The sequence below is a fragment of the Mesoplodon mirus genome, assembly GCF_964341445.2.
Source record: "Mesoplodon mirus genome assembly, chromosome: 8".
Lineage (NCBI taxonomy): Eukaryota > Metazoa > Chordata > Mammalia > Artiodactyla > Ziphiidae > Mesoplodon > Mesoplodon mirus.
The window spans coordinates 20,066,847-20,085,861 of record NC_138984.1 but is presented as its reverse complement, the minus strand read 5'-3'; the positions used below and the strand labels follow the sequence as shown (position 1 = coordinate 20,085,861).

General features: G+C 54.6%; 1 protein-coding gene across 9 annotated transcripts in view; it reads right to left on the bottom strand.

The window, feature by feature from the left end:
- The window catches only part of TNS1 (tensin 1), a 231,703-nt gene that overhangs the window by 107,683 nt on the left and 105,005 nt on the right, over positions 1-19,015 (bottom strand). For all 9 annotated transcript variants that reach the window (XM_082630693.1, XM_082630691.1, XM_082630694.1 and 6 more), the window contains one exon: positions 8,062-8,103. In XM_082630693.1, the coding sequence (XP_082486819.1) occupies positions 8,062-8,103 (42 nt within the window). The remainder of the gene's footprint in view (positions 1-8,061; positions 8,104-19,015) is intronic.

The window sequence follows — 19,015 nt, the reverse complement described above, 5'->3', positions numbered from 1 at the left end:
CTCCACGCGTTTACCCACCCCCAGCGGTGTGGGCTTGAGGGGGGGCCGGTCTGCAGAGGCCAAGGTGCCTGGGATGACTGCCTGGAGGTTCACGCAGCAGGACATTTCGGTGGCCTGCAGGGAGCGTGAGCTGGGAAAAAAATGTATCTGTGGGCTGCTGTTTTGGAGGAAGGAAAAGGCAGAGGGCCATAGCGGGTGGGGGGAGGTGCCCAAGCCCTGGACTGGGGGGAGGGGGGCGCAGAATGCGGACTCAGCCTCCAGAGGAACATTCCGTCCAGAAATTCCTCACACCCTCCCCTCTTCCACCCCTCCAGCTCTCTCCACTCTTGCCCCCTGGGAGGCCTGGAATCCGGGCAGTTTTTCAGGACAAAAAGACCCCATGACATCACATCTACTGCCACTGGACAGATGGACTGTGAGGTCAGGGCCAGCGCTGCCGGCCTGTCAGGAGGGGAAGGGAGCTGGCAAAGGGGCGGGGGGGGGGCCGGCTGGGATGTCCTCAGCCCCAGCACCCAGAGCACAATATTCTAGGCTCACTCGTTCTCAAAATAGAACCCTAAGCAGATGAAGAGAGGGAACTGAACGCCAAAGGGAAGGGCAGGGAAGCACCAATAACGGGGCACTTAGAGGGGCATGGCTGGGAGGGCACATAGCAGACCCCACAGCCAGTCGGGGGACCAGCACCTTGGTCTAGCAACAAAAACACACAGCACAGGCAGCAGGGAAGCACTCTGAATGGGGAAAAACTCCGTTTCCGGGGAGGTTGGCGAGCTCCACGTGAGCGCAGGTCAGCCCCTCGCCCCATGTTATTTCTCAGCATCCCCGGAAGGGAGAGCTTCAACGCGGAGCGCAAGGGGCTGGAGAGAGGGCGCCGGCAGCCCAGGTCCCATGAGTGTTTGGGGGAAGTCGCTCCAGGGGCCACATCCTCTCCCAGGCAGGCCGAGGCCACCAGAGTAAAAGAACAGGCTGGATGTGATTAAATGGAACATGACGCTTGCTTTTCCCCAGGGAGGGGACTGGGCAAGCCCACTCCTGTCCTCAGGGCCCCCCACAATTCACCCTGAGGGACCCAGCACCGGACTCCAGGTTGCTGAGGCTAGGCAACTGCGGACTCCCTCCCCGCCACCCACCCTGTCCTGCTGGAATATTTCTCACACCCTCCTGCCACGCTCCCCTCGCCCAGGATGCTGTTCTCCTCCCTCTCAGCCAGGGCACTCAGAGTCTGTGCCTCCCCAGGCCCTTCCTCCATGCCCCTCTGACCGCCCTTGCACAAATCCTCCACCCCATGCTGAGCACCTGCACCAGCCTCGTGTCTGGTCTCCCCAGCCCTCCTCCTGGCAGCTACCTCTCCACTGAGCCACACTCCACCGCTGGCAGCAGACTCCCACTCTCAAAGTCTGCTTTGGGTCACTTGCCCACTCAAGGACCCACAATGGCCCTTAGTGCTTGGCTCATCAAGTTCAAGTTCCCCGACCTGGCTTCTGGATTCCTCCCTTATCTGGCCGCCCCGGGTAGACTGCACTGCCTTCCCCCCTCCCCTACCTGCAGTCTCTGCTGCCATCTCATCACTCTCCACCACCATGCCACACTACTCCCGCCTCCATTCCCACACTCAGGCTCTTCCCACAGGCACCCCAGCCAGGCCCACCAAGGTGAGACAAGATTGCCAGGCCCCTCATCCCCCCAGCCAGGGCACTGGATTTGCTCCAGCCCCCATCAGACTTGGCCATTTACACCAAGGCCCTACCCCTTCTCTGTTCCAGCCCTGCCACCTTCTGGAAGGCTCTCTCTCCTTCCCTCCTCTCTTCCATTTGCTCAAATCTTAACCTGGACTTGGAACAGCAGGCAGACTTCCTCAACCAGCGCAGCACAGACGGACTGCAGCCCACCTTGGGCCCCAAAGCCACCTCCAGTCAGAACCCCCGAGGAGGGCACTAATTCATTTCCACCGCAGAGTTCTCTCTCTCTCTCCCACACTGAACAGGGCCCCTGGAGGGCAGGGCCCTTCACCCAACTGGGGCTTCTCCCAGTGGGGGTCAAAGGGGAGGTGGTAAGCACATTCATAGGTGCCTTGACCTCTGGGGACCATGTCCCTTCAGAGCCCAGCTTAAGGGCGGGACCTCAGTGGGCCCTGAGGACTTCTACCTAAGCTCCCCCCAGGGAGGGAAACTCCCAACTGCACCCTAATAGGCGTCAGTGAGTATGTGTTCCAGTGACCGCAACTCCCTTAGACAGCCCCAGTGGGCCTCTGTAGGTGTTAGAAAGCTCTTCTTTACATCCAAGTCTCCCCCTCTTTATGAGACCCTCCACCTACGAGGTTCTACTTCGGAGAGCAACAGAAAGGAAGCCAGCTTGTCCTTCAAGATGTTCTCTCTCCCATTCTGCACCTGCCCGTATTCTCCCTCTCCAGACTAAGCAGTCTAAGTGGTGCACAAACTGGATTTCCAACCTCCCTCATCACTCTTGGAATCAAGACTCTCTCGGGCTCATTTCTCCTGGCATTGTTCCATTTTCCAGAATCTCCCAAAGATGGTCACCCATGACCCCCTCAGTGCCCTCGGATGAAATGCATCAGGGCTGGGAGTTCGAATGAACTAAAGCAACTTTTGGCCACTGTCCCTGATGGAGAGCCAGATGGCAACGCCAGGCTGCGGGGCTCCACGTGCTTCTCTGGTCCCTTCTCTTCTTCCATGAGGCAGCGTGATGCCTCCTCGCCCCAGGGGCACCTTGAGAAAGTCATTTGAAAATCTCAGGACCACCACCTCACAACCATTAGGATGGCTACTATAAAAAAAAAAAAAAAAAAAGGAAGAAAGAAAAGACAAAGAAGAGGAGAGGAGAGAAGACAAGACAAGAGAAAAGAAGAGAGTTCTGGCAAAGATGTGGAGAAATTAGAACCTCTGTGCACTACTGGTGGGAATATAAGATGGTACAGCCGCTGAGGGAAACAGTATGTTCCTCCAAAAAAATCAAAAACAGAATTACTATATAATCCAGCAGTTCAACTTTTGAGTATATACGCAAAGTAACTGAAAGCAGGGACTCGAAGAGATATTTACACACCCATGTTCACAGCAGCATCATTCACAGTAACTAAAACATGGAAATAACCCAGGTGTCCATCGACAGATGAATGAATCAGTAAAATGTGGTGTATACACACATTGGAATATTATTCAGACTTAAAAAGGAAGGACATTCTGACACCTGCTACAACGTGGGTGAACCTTGAGGACATTATGCTAGGTGTCATAAGACAGTCACAAAAGGACAAATGTTGTATGAATCCACTTACATGAGGTACTTGAGTAGTCAGATTCACAGAGACAGAAAGTGGAATGGTGGTTAGCAGGGACTGGGGAGTTATTTTTTAATGGGTGCAGAGTTTTTTGTTTTACAAGATGAAAAGCCTTCTGGAGGTGGATGGTGGTGATTGTTGTGCAATGAAATGGATGTATTTAATCCACTGACTGTGCACTCAAAAATGGTTAAGATGGTAATTTTTATGTTGTGTGTATTTTACCATAATTTTTTAAATGAATTAGAGCAAAAAAAAACAATCCCAGGGCCTCCGTTTCCTCCCCTGGGAAAGAGCAGGATTTGACTAGATGGCCTCCAGTCCTCTCACTCCTATGGCTCCGTGCCTATTGCATCTCCACCTGCCTTCCAGAAGCCCTGGCACTCAGCAGAAAAGAACCTTGCAGCCCCAGCATGAGAACAGTCCTGGCACAAGGGAGGCGTTCAGGAGATGTTTGCTGGTAGGATGGATGGCAGATAGATGGATGGATAGACCTGCCCCTAAATCCCAGGCCCGCTGGCAAATGGAGAAGCTAGCTCGTGGCTGGCACTGTTTAGAAGAAGAAATCCAGGAGAAGCCCACTTGGCAATATCAGTTATTTACATCAGCGGCAAGTACTGAGGGTATCGGGGAGAAAGCAGGCCCAGGAGTCCAACACCCCAGTCTTGACCCCAGCCCTTGCTACCGCTGCATGGCTGTGAATCAGTCACCTGGCCTTTCTGAGCCCCACTTTGCTCCTCTCCCCAGGAAGGGCTCACACCTGTCCAGACCTCCACACAAGTCACTGTGGACTCGGGGTGGCCCGGTATCAGGGTAAGGGTTCTGAAAACCGCAGCTACTGTGCAAGCCAGTCACGTTTGTCATCATTATGGTTACGAGTGTGGACCATGCTGAGTCGAAATCCCAGTGCCCCCTTCAAATAGCTCTGTGGCCTTAGGCCTCATCTGTGTTCCTCATCTGAGACATTGGGATAATCACAGCACCTCCCTCACTGCATTACTGTGAAGGATAAATGAGTTTATCCTTGTACAGCTTTCACAACAAAGGTCTGCAAAGAAAGTTCCATACAAGGGTTAACTTTTTGCTATTGCTCTGATTACTATTATAGGTGAAACCAACCTGGCATTCCCATTCCCCATCCACCTCCCCCACCACAGACTCTCCACCCCACCTGAGACTCAATGGGTTTCGTTCCACAGGACATTTCAAGCATCTGCCACGGGGCTGGCCGGCGGAGGATAAGCAGTGCTCACACGGCTCTCCCCCCGCCCAGGTCTCCTGGGTGCCAGGCCATGCGTGCAGAAGGGCTCATATCTGGCCCACCTGGGTGGCCACTCCACTTGGCCATCACCCTTGGGAAATTCCTTTTGACTCATTTTTCAGAAGTTGAGAAAAGCTGCATCAGCGCTTTCCAAGGATCAGGAGTGTCCACGGCAAACACACCCTCACCCCTCTCCATCCTGCCCCCACCGGTGGAACCCACAGGAGGACCCCACAGGAGGGAGGTGACCCTAGGAGCCTTCTACCCAAGGCCTTGGACAACATCTGTTAAGTAAGATGAAAACATGGGTTGAAGATTAAGCCACTCTGCCCTGGCTGGCCCAGCACACGCTGGAAAATGTGTTTGGCTGGCAGGGCACAGAGGCTGGCAGAAATCCTAGGCCCAGGGATGAGTGGTCCCAATCCCAGGGGGGTAGGACTGAAGTAAGATGGGTGAGAAGGCCAGAGGGAGAGCTGGGGGCATGGAGAAAACTTGACAAACACACAGACACACAGTGTGAAGCAAGAGGGAAGGGGCGGGGAGGCCAGAGACCAGCCCTACAGAGGCTGAAGGCAGGCAGCAAAGGGAAAAGGAAGGAAAAATAAAACCCACCCTTTCCTTCTTCTTGTGAACCTGCTCAAAGCACTCGCCTGCCTGCCTGCCTGCCTGCCGTGAGGAAACAGGTGCTGAGTGCTCTCTGGGGGAAGCCAAACTTTCTCCCGGCTTCCCCTGGGCCACTTTCCCTCCCCGGGGACAGCAGCAGAGTTTCCAGCTGGAGGCTGGCCCCCCTAATAGGCCCCCACGGCTCCCCAGTAAGGGATAGAGGACAGCTGTCCTATTTATTGAGCACCTAATCTGTGCCGGGCATCTGGCTGAATGCCTTTCTCCAGCCACTCAATAAACATGCATTGAGCACTTACTGTGTGCCAGACAGTGGGGATACAGCAATGAACACGAAGGACAGAAATCCCTTGTCATCATAGAGTTCACATGCTAACCATGGGAGGAGTCTTTTAAACAAGATAAGCAGGTAAGATGGTGACACATGCTGAGGGGCAAAGAAAGCAGGGAAGGGAGAGAGGGTTGCTGGGGGAAGGGAAATCTGACACTTGAGTAAAGATCTCAAGGAGGGAAAGAGCCTGGCAAGTATCTACAGGAAAAGCTTTGCAGGTGCAAAGGCCCTGGGGCAGCATCTCCCTGGCATGTTCAGGGACCAGCAAGAAGGCCAGGTAGTTGCAGCAGAGTGAGCGAACGCGGGAGTTTCTGGAGATGAGGTCAGAGAGGAAATCTGTCTATTGTGCAAGGTTGTGTAGACCCATGGAAGAACCTGAGCCTTTACTCCAAGTGGTGGGCGGCCACTAGAGGATTCTGAATACAGATTAATTCAGTGAGTTAATTTGCTCCTTTCATTTTCCTCACAGCCTTATAAGGTAGGTACTATTACTAACTCCCAACCCGCAGAGGGGAAACTGAGGTCCAGAGAGGTTAAGCAATGTGTCCACAGCCACAGACCCAGAGCCTGGGGAGCCAGGATCCAGAGGGAGGTAGTGGAACTCCTTCTCTCTTTGACCACTGCCCGGGGGACGGGGGAGGGGGCAGGTCCTGACTCAGGTGGGGAAACCTCTGGTGTCACAGGCACTTCACCACCAGATGGCTGATCCAACCTCCGCGAAGATCAGAGCCCCCCTGCCCAGATGGGGCACATCAGAGAGATGGGAAGCTTCCACAGCCTGGCTCAGGCAGGAGTCCCTTCTGGTATCTGACTGCAATCTCTCCAGCCAGAATGCCAACCTATTCCCTTCTGTTGCAACCCCTGACCCTTCCTCGCGTAAACAAAGTTCACAAGACTCCCAGAGGTCAGGCGTCTGGCTTCTGCCTGGAGAGCCCTAAACCCCAGAGACCCCCAGCCATACTAGACCAGCCAAGGACGTTCTGTTCTCAGCAGTGAAGCGGAAGTTGGGTTGAAATGATGAGACGTAGGCTCCCCACCCCACCCCTCCCACCCGCCCCCCACGGTGTCCCTCCACAGTCCCAGAGGGATTTCTCCCTGGCAGTTCCAAACCAGGCCTGCGCTCTGGCCTCATCCCCACAGCACCCCACTCCCACCCCCTGCTGTTGTCAGATGACCTTTAACTGAGCTCTGCGTGAATAATACTCCACATCTGGAACGGCACAGCCAGGCAGTGCCGAGGCCCAGAAGGGTTTGAGCCCAGTGAGATTAGGAAAGAGGGGCCGATGCAAGGGAGGGAAAGAGCTAAGCAGAGCCTGGGCTGGGAGGGCAGAGAGCAGGGACACTGCTCTGGGTCCAAAGACAGCTAAGAGTCACAACCACTTTTGCATACTTTTTTTTTGCATACTTTATTTCATTCCATCGATGACCCTGAATGGGGGGTTGGGAGGGATATGTATCAGCACGGAGAAAGCCTTTGGAGCATCCAGTGCAACCCCTCTCTTTGACGGAGAGGAAAACAGGCTCAGAAAGAGGGCAGGGACTGGCCCATTGTCATACGGCAAACAGGCATTGGAGCAGAAAAGGCCAGGAGACCTGAGTGAGATTCCAGTATCCAAGCTGAGCAAGTCACCGCACGGGTGTGCAGATACCTCTAACTGCCTGGATCCTGTGGCACCCGTGCCACCTCCCCCAGACTCCCACCCACATCAGCGTCACCGCAGGCACCTCCACACCAGCCAGTCGGAGGGTGCCCACAGGGGCCCTCCGTGACGCACCTCATGCGCAAACGCACACACAGGCACCTGCATGCAGGCAGGCGCTTCCCTCTCCAGGCTCCAGGGCCCCGCCTGCCTCCTGCGCTGGGCTGGGGAGCAAGGGGGACCTCTGAAGGGAAAGAAGGCAGGGAGAGGGCAGGGAGGGAAAACTTCCAAATCAGCCCAGCTGGGATCAGTCTGGAGCAGGCCTCTCTCCACAGCCCACAACTCACAGGAGTCCTGCCCCATCCATGCTTTTCTGGAAACCTGACTGGGGGAGAGAGGGAGGAGTGGGGGACGCGGAGAGAAGGCAGAAAAGCAGAGTCAGCGAAGGAGACTGGAGGTGGAACAGGCCACCTGAACGTGAGCAACTGCCCAGGTGTCTGGACTCTTGTGGGTCATGCCATCCTTCCCCCTGCCTCCAGCCAAAGGGTACCTGACCAGGGACCAGGAGGGTGGAAGGAGGTGCCATTCCCTGGTTCTGTAAGCCCCAGGACAACAGGCACCTGGCCAGGCCTAGAGACAGGCGAGATGTCCTTTTATGGGTTTTTCCAAGGATTTAAGTCTCAAGATTGAAATAGGAGGCCCCGCATCTCATGAAATCATGAAAGGACCTCATGACTCATTTCCTCCCAGTTCAGCTTCGGCCTCGGGACATGTCCCCTTCCTCGTCATTACCTAATGGCCCAGCACCCATGGGGGCTACCAGCATGCTTGGGTCTCAAGCAAGCTGCAGCGGGAGCTGAGGAAAGAGGGGAGGCTGGGCTGGCAGGACAGGGAATGGACTGTCACTCACCACCAGTTCATGGCTGGATGGAGGAATGCAGGGAGCAGCCACCTGTGTGAGGAACAGAGAAAGGGCAAGGTTAGCATCTTGATCCCCATAGAAAACCAGGGCCTCCTGAGATCATTCCGCTCCCCGCCCCCCACCCCGTGCTGGACACCCCTTCCTTCAGTTCACAAACACTGACACTCCCCAGCGGGAAGACTATGGAGCAACACGGAAAGCTGCTTAGGCAATAACACTCAGGGGGTGGGGGAAGCAGCAGAAGGCAAAGTGAAATGGAAGTCACATTTTTTAAACTCCGTAAAAAAATATGCGGAGAAACTGGAGGTCAAAGCACCAGGGTTAAGGTAATAAGAATAAATTTTTTTTTCTTTGGTCTATGTTCTAAATTTTCTACAATATGGTAAGATTTGTTTTAATTTTTTCAAAAACCGTGTTTAAGACCTCGAGAAAAGGAAGAGTCACCTCCTCCATTCTCCCAAATGCCAAGGTACCTCACCCAAAGGTCACAGCTGCAGACATCTGGCAAAGTTTCCCAGACCGTGCAGGGAAACAGGCTGGGGAAGGGCCTGTCATCTCTCCCGAAGGCAGCCACATCGCTAATAGATGTGGAAGGCCCTGAAGAGTGCAAGCACACTCGGGGGGTGAGCTATGACTGTCATCATCCTCGTCTTCTTCTCTAAGGGGGGAGGGGGGTGGCCATGTGGCCTCAAGACAGAGGGAGAGGGCAGGGAGGGGGCTGGACTGCTCCCTACCCTGAGATAACACTCCCTCCCCAGGGGCCGGGCAGCCAAACCACTACCCTGACAATTAGCAGGGGCCTTTATCAGAGACTCAATGTGTTCCTTTCTTCTAGCTGGGACACGTTTTTCTTGGAGCTCATACCTCAACCTTGGCTCCAATTCCTGACCCAAACACCAGGCAGGGGGCCCACAGAGGGGACGGCGGGGGAAGCTCTCCCCCCACCACTCCCCGCTCCGGGCATGAGGGTGTCTGGACATAAGCCGTGGATCGCCAAAGAGCCGGGGGCTGCCTCCTCAAACAGTAGGCAACCGGGGCCCCCGCCCCAGCCGACAGCCCGGGCTACAGCTGGCTGTTCATAGAGGCCTCACCCTCAGCTGGGCCCTTCCTTCACCTGGCCCTGTTCTAGCATCTGACCAGCCCCAGGGATCACCCGCCTTGACATACCCACCTAGAAGGGAACCATACCTGTGGGACAGTGTGCCCCGGGCTCTGGAAGGGGTGGAGAGGCTGGGAGTTAGCATCCCTGGGTTCTTGACTCGGCCACACCGCAGGCTCCCTGCCCACCTCATTCTCCAGCAAAGAAGCCTGAGCTGAACCTCAGTACCTATCATCCTGTACTCAGCATTACTCTAGGACTTGGGAGAATCACATATGAAGCCAAAAAAAAGGAAGGAACAATATCTAACACATATAATGCATATTGAATGTGCACAGGTATTATTGTCAATGCCTTACCCATGTTAACTCATGTAATCCTTTCAACAACCCAATAAGGTAGGTACCATTATACCACCGCTTGAGGTGCAGGGGGCACAGAGAAGTTAAACAACTTGTCCAAGGTCACACAGCTGATCAGTGGCCAAGGGTGGGGTGGAGGATGCCAGAAGAACAGGCCAGAAGGGCAGGAAAGTCCGGAGGTGGCTGCAGCCTTCAGGGCACCCTGCCCGCCCGACAAGGTCTCAGCCACCGGGACACTGCTATCCCCTAGGCACCTTGAGGGCAGGAGTCCCGCATCCAGCAGTGGCCCCCTGCCTGTCTCCTCCTGCCCCCAGCCCCAAATCCCACTCTGAGGCTTGTAGGTTTCAACCTCATGGGGCCAGGCTCCCAGCGTCTCCTGTCCCCGCTCCTCCTATTACCCATGGGCCCTCAAGCCGGGGTGGGAGCGGGTCAATCCACAGAGCAGCACGCCCTGATCTGCTCCTTTCCTTGGAGCTAGAGCTGGGATGAGGCTGGGAACCTAAATGTGGGATCAGCTGCAAGAGGACGGCATGCTGCCGGCTACTGCCACGGCCTCCCAGCCACGGGCCAGCCACGTCCACTGCCACCGTCTCCACCTGCAATCCACGAGAGTGGGTGTCTAGTCTCCATTCGGGACTGGGGCTTGGGGAAGTGAGAGAGGGCGTTATGAACACATTTTGAGGCAAGGGCAGGACGGACAGGTGTCCTCTGAGACAAGAGGGAGATCTGCTCCCCCAGCACCACCCCAAGGCAGTGGAAAAAATGGGACCTGACCCCAGGTCCCTTCCCTGTCCCCGCCGAGGATTGAGATCTGAGGGGCAGCTGAGGACCCCCAGTCCGAGGGCCTGATGCCTGGGTGCCCCCTCGTGGCCTCCTCCACCCACCATCCACAGCTGTGCATTCCAGGCCAGCCGGCCAGCCAGCCCGCTAACTTTGTTGTGTGCTTCAGTGTTTCTTGTCTCTCTCTATTTTTTTTTTTTTAAGCAGAGAAATGTTTCCTTAAAAGGCTCTCTCCTTCCCTCCGGCACCCTGGCCCCTGGCCACCCTCTCAGGAGCCTGGAATGTGCCAGGCAGAGCCAGGGCCCCCTGCCACTCTGGCCCGTGCCCTGTGGCCAGCAGTGACCACTTCCACTGGCCCTGGGGACCCCAGCTAGGAAGCCTCCCTCTGCAGAGGGGGCAGACTCTGGGATGCCAACCATTTGCCTCCCCAGGGCTGGCAGCGTAGGATTTCAGGGCTCGGGCCCAGGAAGTTGGCCTCAGGTAAGCCTCCTCCCCAGGTCTCCCTCCATTACGCATCAGCACCCAGGTCAGCCTTTCCATTCTGAAAACTATAACAACAATATAAGTATCACTTGCTAAACGCCAGGCCCTGCGCTTCGTACTTGGCGTAAATTAACTCACTCCATTCTCACAACCACCCTGAGCGTCTGTTTTGTGGATGAGGAGACCAAGGCACAGAGGTTAATCAACTCTCCAGCAGAGAAGACAGGATGCAAACCCAGCAATCTGGCTCCAGACAGAGATATGCTCCTGCCCTCTCTGCTCTGTCAACTCTCCTGTAAACACGGATTTCCACAGAGCCATACACAACGAGAGTGGTAACAGGAAGCTTATGGGATGTGCCTATGTGTCTGTTACTGTCCTAAGCCCTTTCCCTGGACTCACTTGATCCTAATAGAAAGTGTATGGGTTGGGACTTCCCTGGTGGTCCAGTGGTTAAGACGCCACACTCCCAATGCAGGGGGCCCGGGTTCGATCCCGGGTCAGGGAACTAGATCCCACATGCCGCAACTAAAAGATCCCGCATGCGGCAACGAAGATCCCGCGTGCTGCAACTAAGACCCGGCACAGCCAAATAAATAAATAAATAAATATATACTTTTAAAATGTATAGGTTATACATTTGGGTTATTATCTCCATTTCACAGATGAGGAAATGAAGGCACAACTTGCCCAAGGCCACTGCAGCAGAACAGTGCGGCTCCGCAATTAGAGACCCGGGGATGCCAGGATGTGAGTGTTACCAGGCCCGATCGAGGCCAATGCCTGGCATTCATCAGCCCCCCACTACTAATATTTTCTGAATTTCAAAGGTTCCCAGGCACAGTGCCAACAACAGGGCACACCCTCGGAGACTCCCCCAGGACAGGAGGGTCTAAAGCACCAGTCAGCCGGCAGCCCAAGCAAAGAGCTCCCCGCACAACCTGGCCCCTGCCCTTCTCCCCACCATCATTCTGTGCCCATCCCCCTTGTCCAGGACCCAAAGCCACACGCAAGGGGTACGTTCCTCTCAGTCCTTGGGACACACCTGGCTCTGTTCTTCCTCAGGGGCTCTGTTTATACTGTTCCCTCTGCCCGGATGTTCTTAGCCCAGCTGTCTGCATAGCTGGGTCCTTCCTCTCCTTCTGGCTTTGGCTTAAATGCCACCACCCCAGAGAGAGGTCCTCTCTGACTCCCTTAAGTTACACACACACACACACACACACACACACACAGAGATTACACAGAGATATTCTATCTCCCGAACTCCTATGTCTTCCTTCACAGACCTAATTACAATTTGTAATAATAGATGTTTATTTTCTTGTCTATAATCTGTTTCCCCCTCTAGAAATCAAATGCCATGAGGGCAGGGAGCATGTCTTGTTCATCACGCCGGTCCCAGCACACAGTAGGTACACACAAAAGATTTGTGGAAAGATGAAAGAAACTCAACGTCTGTCACCACCAGTGGTAAAATCACTGCCATTTGTTAAGCACCTACTATGAGCAGGGGAGTTAACCCTACCATATGCCTATGTCTCTGAGACCCTCCAATACTGCAGAGTCAGTAATATGGCTCCCATTTTACAGATGAAGAAATGGAGGCTCGAAGAGGTCATAACACTTATCCAGGGTCCATCAGCTGGCAAGGGGAGAGCTGTAGGTGAAAACCTAACCCGCCTCCCACTGCCCCCATCACCTCACTACCTGACGAGTGGCAGGACCTGGTCCCCAACTGGTGACACTCCCATCCTCAAGTGTCAGGATTGGTTACATGGAATCCCAGCCTTCCAGAGAGGCTTCCCACACCCACATCCACCTGGCCCCCAGGGCTAGAGGACAGCCTTGGTGTCAGCCAAAACTAGAACCCCTTGAGCCTCTGAATCGAGCATTTCATATAATCCTGAGCAGAAAAGGGTTTTTTCCCCCTATGTCTTGCTAGTCCCTTTTTTTTAATGCACATAAAAATAAAATGCACATAACATAAAATTTACCATTTTAATCATCTCTAAGTGTAACTCAGTGGCACTGATACTCTAACAATACTGTATAACCATCTCCACTATCCATTTCCAGAACATTTTCATTATCCCAAACAGAAACCTGACACCCATTAAACAATAATTCCCCTATCTCCCCCTAATAACCTCTAATCTACTTTCTGTCTCTATGAATACGCCTATTCTAGGTATCTCATACAAGAGGAATCATACAATATTTGCCTTTTTGTCTCTGGCTTTTTTCGCTAAATGTTATGAGCTGAATGGTATACCCCAAAATTCTTGTGTTGAAGTCCTAACCCCCAATACCTCAGAATACGACTGAACACAACACTTGGGTTGTTTCCAGAGAAGCTCTTGCTGACACCTGCTACACGTGTCCCTGTCCCAACAACTGCAGGCACCCACCTTAAATGACACCAGAAGATACATGGAAAGGAAGGAAACTGGGGTTTGCAGGGCACCCACTCTTGGCCTATAAAGAGGTAACTAAGTTAAAATGAGGCCATTAAGGTGGGCCCTAATCCAATATGACTGGTGTCCTTACAAAAAGAGACCAGGCCCCACGGAGAGCCACTAGGGGTACATGCACAAAGGGAGGACCCTGTGAGGACACAAGGAGGAGGTGTCCATCTACAAGCCAAGGAGAGAGACCTCAGAGGAAACCAAACCTGCCAGCACCTTGATCTTGGACCTCCAGCCTCCAGAATTGTGAGAAAATTAATTTCTGTTGTGTAAAGCACTGAGTGTGTGGTATTTTGTTATGGTAGACCCAGCACACTAACATGCTTCGCATAATGTTTTCAAGAATCATTCATGTTGTAGCATGTATCAGAGTTACATTGCATTTTGAGGCTGAATACTATTCCATCGTATGAATATACCACATTGTGTTTATCCATCCATCTGTTGATGGACACTTGGGCTGTTTCCAGAGAAATTCTTGCTGACACCTGCTACACGTCCAGGCACCCACCTCGAATGACACCAGAAGATACGTGGAAAGGAAGGAAACTGGGGTTTGCAGAGCGCCCACTCTTGGCCACTGAGCTGGCTGCTTTATATACGTTATTTTAGTTAAGCTTGTTGACAAGGTTTTGAGGTAAATAGGCTCAGAGAATTTAAGCAACTTGCCCAAAGCCGAACAGCTAGAAGTAGTAGTATTGGCAGAAGTATAAATGGTGGTTGCTAAAATTTTCTGCACGCTCACTGTGTGCCTGGCACGGTTCTAAGCCCTTGTGTACACTATCCCTTCACCCCTCATGACCCCCTTGAGATAGGTTATTAGCATCCTCATCTTACAGGATCTCAGGCAGCCCTTCAACAAGCCTGTGAGATCCAAGATGGCACATCTACCAAGTGACAGTGACAGGACTGATACCTGAATCAGCCTGACTCCAATACCTGCTTTTCCCAGCACGCCTCACTGTCCCCACGGCCGGATGAGGCCCCCACTGTGGCGGAGGCACTGGGGCTGTGAGAGCACAGAGAGATCTCGGGGGGCCCAGGCAGGCTCCACGGAGGAGGGCATACCCGAGCCAGTCCTCGAGGACGCATTGCTTCTGTTTGTCTACTGTGTGTCTCACCGACTCCCCCGCAAGCCCCATGAGGGCAGGAAGCACATGGGTCATTTTCATCCAGAAGCTCTAGGGCTCTGCTCAGAGCCTGGAGCTCACTAGGTCCGTGGATAAAGTTTTGAAGGTGGAGATGGGAAAAGGGCTTTTCAGGTGGAAATAACCACACAAACAAGGCATGGAGGTGGGAAGGCTTTCCATGTCAAAAGTATCCCCTTTGGCTGGGACACAGGGTGGGGGAAGGGAAGAGACAGCACCGAAGGGCACGTGGAAGGAGATGAGGGAGGCAGACTGGCCAAAAGGTCTCCTTCCAGGCTGGACGATGGGCAACTCTGAACGCCCAGCAGAGGAGTTAAGGCTTTTAGCTGCCAGCACTGGGGAGCCACTGAAGGTGCCTGAGTAGGAGAGGGACCAGGGGGAGGTGAAGGGTGGGGAGCTTAAGGCACGCAGGAGATGTGCAGTAACACTGATAATAATGGGGGAAGGAGCAAGGGGGGAAGAGCCCCAAAGCCTAGAGACAAGGGGCCATCAGGCACCCTAAAACCTACAGGCCCTCATCCCCACCTCATTTGAACCGACGCTCCCTCCAACCTCTACTTCTCTCCCCCACCCAAAACATGGGAGGGCACCACTCTCCTTCCTGTCCTTCACAGAGCCAGGGATCCTGCCCTCAGCTCTTCTGCTGCTCGCCCTCTGGGACCCGCGTGAGGAACCTGCAACCAGGATGCAGCCATCCTCTGAGCCCTGGCCACTCAGGAGACACCAGAGGGGTCAAGTATGATGGAGACAATGATCCCAGGGGGATCCAGCCCACATGCCCCATGACTGAGGACACAGTCAGATGACCCCCCCGTCTGTGGACAGCCCAGCACCTCAGAGGTCACATTATGAGTCCAGTGGGCTCTATCAAGCAAGACCCAGTAGGCCCCTGCCAGCGAGGCAAGGGCAGGCCGGGAGGCCCAGCCAAGTGGACCAGGGCTTGGCTTGGAAGCCGGGGTGAGGAGTGCACCCCTTCAGGACCCGAGGGTGCTCACGGTCAGGCAGCTACGAAATGCCCTGGCCATGGGGGTGGGGGGCGGGGACTGGGCCAGTACAAGGCCCGGGGTGAAACGGGCAGAGCCCCAGCATGGCTTGAAGACACTGGCCTCCCAGACTGAGCCTCAAGCCCTGGGCAGGGGGGTCCCGGGGAGGAAGGGGCCACTGCCCTGGCTCCATCTCCTCCCCAGGCCTGCGCCCTCCCCTCCAGGCCACCCATCCTCACCAGAGCTTGGTCCCGACCTGCTCGGCTGTTTCCTTCCCTTATATAGAGTTCTGCTCGGGACCGGGAAAGGAACTGCGTCAAGTTCCTGGAGGCAAGAAGGGGCCTGTTCCCAGGGACACCTCGAGCTGAGGGGCGGGGAGCCATGCCCCAGCCCAGAGTCCCCTCCAGGGCCAGGGAGCCAGCCAGGGGCAAGGAACGGGCCTGGCCCTTTCCCCAAAGCCAGCAGTCTCTGACTCAGAACCCGAGCAGACAAGACACAGGGGCGACCCAGACAGCCGACACTGGTCACTGCCCCCAGAGCCCCAGTCCCACCCACCCCCAAATCCTCCTCTGCCAGGCTCCTCTGGGACCACTGACCCAATCAACCCGCCCCCGCAGCTCCAGCAGCTCTCCAGTAGCCCAACCCTCCCTCTTATCTCGGGAGCCTTTCCTCAGGCCCCACTCACTGGCTTCTGCCAGCCTCCAGGCCCTGTAACACACTCAAGCCGAGGCTCTCCACAGAGAGAAGTTTCTAGCCACACCCACACACAGCAGCCCCGACCTGCACAGCCCAACGCCATCCAAGGGGAAGGCCGGGTGTGCCTGACCCTCTTGAGCCCACTGGACTGTGATATTTCAGAGCAGACATTTCCCAAGAAGGTCCTGGCAGCAGCAAAGCAGGTGGGGCAGGCCTGGTAGCAGCCCTGCCCTCTGCAGCCGGTGCCCTTCAGAGCTTACCTGAAGGATGGCATAAGATAGCACCCAGATCGCCGGATGCCTAGCTGGTGGCAGAACATCTTTGCTGAGGATCTGCCCGCCCTGGAACCCAAGCTGGGGCCCCAAGGGCCCAGCTGAGGGGCCACACTGGCCCACACCCAAAGTCAGTGACCCTGGGAGGGCTGAGGTTCCACGCCAGACCAGACTTCTCATGAGCAGAAAATCAGAGAAGATGAGTCCAGCAAACAGGTACCAAGTGCCTCCTATGCGCCAGGCCCTGGGAGCACAAGAGGGGAGCCAGGGGTCGGCAATGACAAGGGTGGGGCATGCGGGGCCACAGGCACAGCTGGGCCCAGGGCTTGACACTGGTCAGCATCCTGCACTCACAGCCCTGCCCCCACTCTGCCTCCTCCTGGGCTCCCTCGTGGCTACTGACAACCACCCAAATTCTGGGCCACCCAAGGTTGTTCAGCCAGACCTGAGGGTTGGCTGCACTCTTCCTACGCCACCCCCCAACCAAGCCTGGTCAATTCCTCCACCCAAATATCTCTCCAAGCCACCCCCTCACCCCTAGTCTCCTTAATCATGGAGATTCTTCCAACGGCCTCCTGACACAGGCCTCCCTGCCCTCAGTCCAGTCCTCTAAGCCACTCTCCGCTCGGCAGCCAGAGAAATATTTCTACAAGGCATAGCCATTAATGCCACTCCTCTGCCTGAAGTCCTTCCATGGCTCCCAGCTCCATGGGATAAAGTCCAGATGCCCTAATATAGTCCTCATGGCCCTTCGAGACCTGGCTGTGTCTCTTTCTCCAGCCCCATTCCTCACCTCTCTGCCTCGAAGCCCGTGCTCCAGCAAGAGAACACCACTGTCAAGTTTGTTTGTTTGTTTTTCCATATGGTACACTGTGAGGTAGGGGTTATCTGCCCATTTTACAGATGGGGAAACGAGGTTCTGAGAGGTAACGTGCTTAGCCTGAGGTCATACAACCAGTAGGTAATGGAACCAGAGTTCCAACCTGGTGGCACACCAAGCCTCAGCTCTGCCCAGGACCACAGCACCTTGCCCAGTCAGTGGTCAAAGGTAGAGATTCATGGCGGGCATAGCCTCTGAGGTGGGTGCGCCGGGGAGATGTCTGGGCCAGGGTTGGGGGTGGGGGGTGGCAGAAGAAGAGACCAAAGTGAAAAGAGGCTCTGAGCTGGGGTCAGGAGCGGAGGAGTGAGGTTACCGAGAGCAGTACAAGGGGATAAGAAGACTGAGGAGACATCAGCCGCCGCTGAGGGACCCAGCCTGCAGGACTCCGAGGAAGCGGGGCCTCTGTTATATAAGTGGAGGCACTGAGCAGGGAGTTGGAAATGCAGACTTCAAGGTTACCTTCTAAGATCTAAGGAGCAGGGAAAACCCCAGCCCTTCCTCCCTGCCTGGAGAAGGGCCATTTGTTCTAAAGCAGGTGGGTTGGATGATGCGGCCTCCAGCAAAGAAAACATCGCTTCTAGGAAGCTCCTAGAAGAATCTGGTGAAGGAAAGGGCTGCGGTCTGGGGTCAAGGTTCTAGTGGAACTGGGGACAGAGGGGAGGTGATGGGCACAGAAGCAAGACCAAGCATTCCTTCAACAACAGTGACTGAGGGCCCTTTGGTGCCACTTCCCCAGCTATGGAGACAGAGAGGAATAAGAAGGGCCTGGTCCAGGAGGGGAACCTGTGGCCCAGTGGAGGAGACAGGCATGTAAACAGAAAATTATAAAGAGCTCAGTAACTGCTAAAATGGAGGTATGAAGAGGGCTATTATTTCACTGGGATTCAAGTCCATCTGTTTTTCCAGAAATTACACCCAGAGGGAGACTGCCCCATCCGGTCACTCCCCATGAGGGTTTCTGACCTTAGATGAAAACTTTAAGGGACAAAGCCTTTGACCCTAAGCTGTGCTAAAACAGTAAGGCAGGAAGGATGCATGGGAAACAAATTTAAGAGCAAGGGGGAAACCCAAGAAGCCAGAGGGTTCAGGAACTGCCAAGGAGCACACCAGGGGCCCCGGTGGAGGAGGCTGGGGCAGGGGGGTGGAGGAGAAGACGGGCTGACCGAGGCCCCAGACTGAGAATTCCAGGGCTAGGGGCCACCCTCAAACCCACACAGACATCAGAGGTTCCTCTTGCTTTCTTAAACTCGGCCATAGTCAGCTCTCAGGGCAGGACAACGGCCTGCAGCTCTCTCTCCCTTCCACATCTGCAAGAGGCCTTGCAAACCACAGGTGTTCACGGCTCTGTTTCCTAATCTCTTGATTGTCTGGGGCACCATTAACTGGACAAGAGCTTTTGAGGAGGAAACACTACCCGAAATGTATTGTACACTTCAACCGTAAGAAGCATTCCAAGTTCAGAAATATTAAAATGGGGGGGGGGGGGAAGAAGACACCTTGCATTTGAAGAAATTCCCTGAAGTTTTTTTGGTTCTTCAGCGTCCCTGTGCTGCCTGCATCACTGCCCTATGCTGATGCTGATCAGGAAGGCCTTCCTGATGCTTACCTACCTCCTTTTTTAAAGATTTAAGCCTTGCCAAAAGAAAAGCAAACAGGAGAAAAATTCTGTATTCTCAAAGTCCATCTGTGCTCTCGAGTTCCCTAGACCCCTAAAGGTCATTTGGTCTCATCACCTGACTCCAAACCACTCTGAACCTAACCCAAACATGGTAAC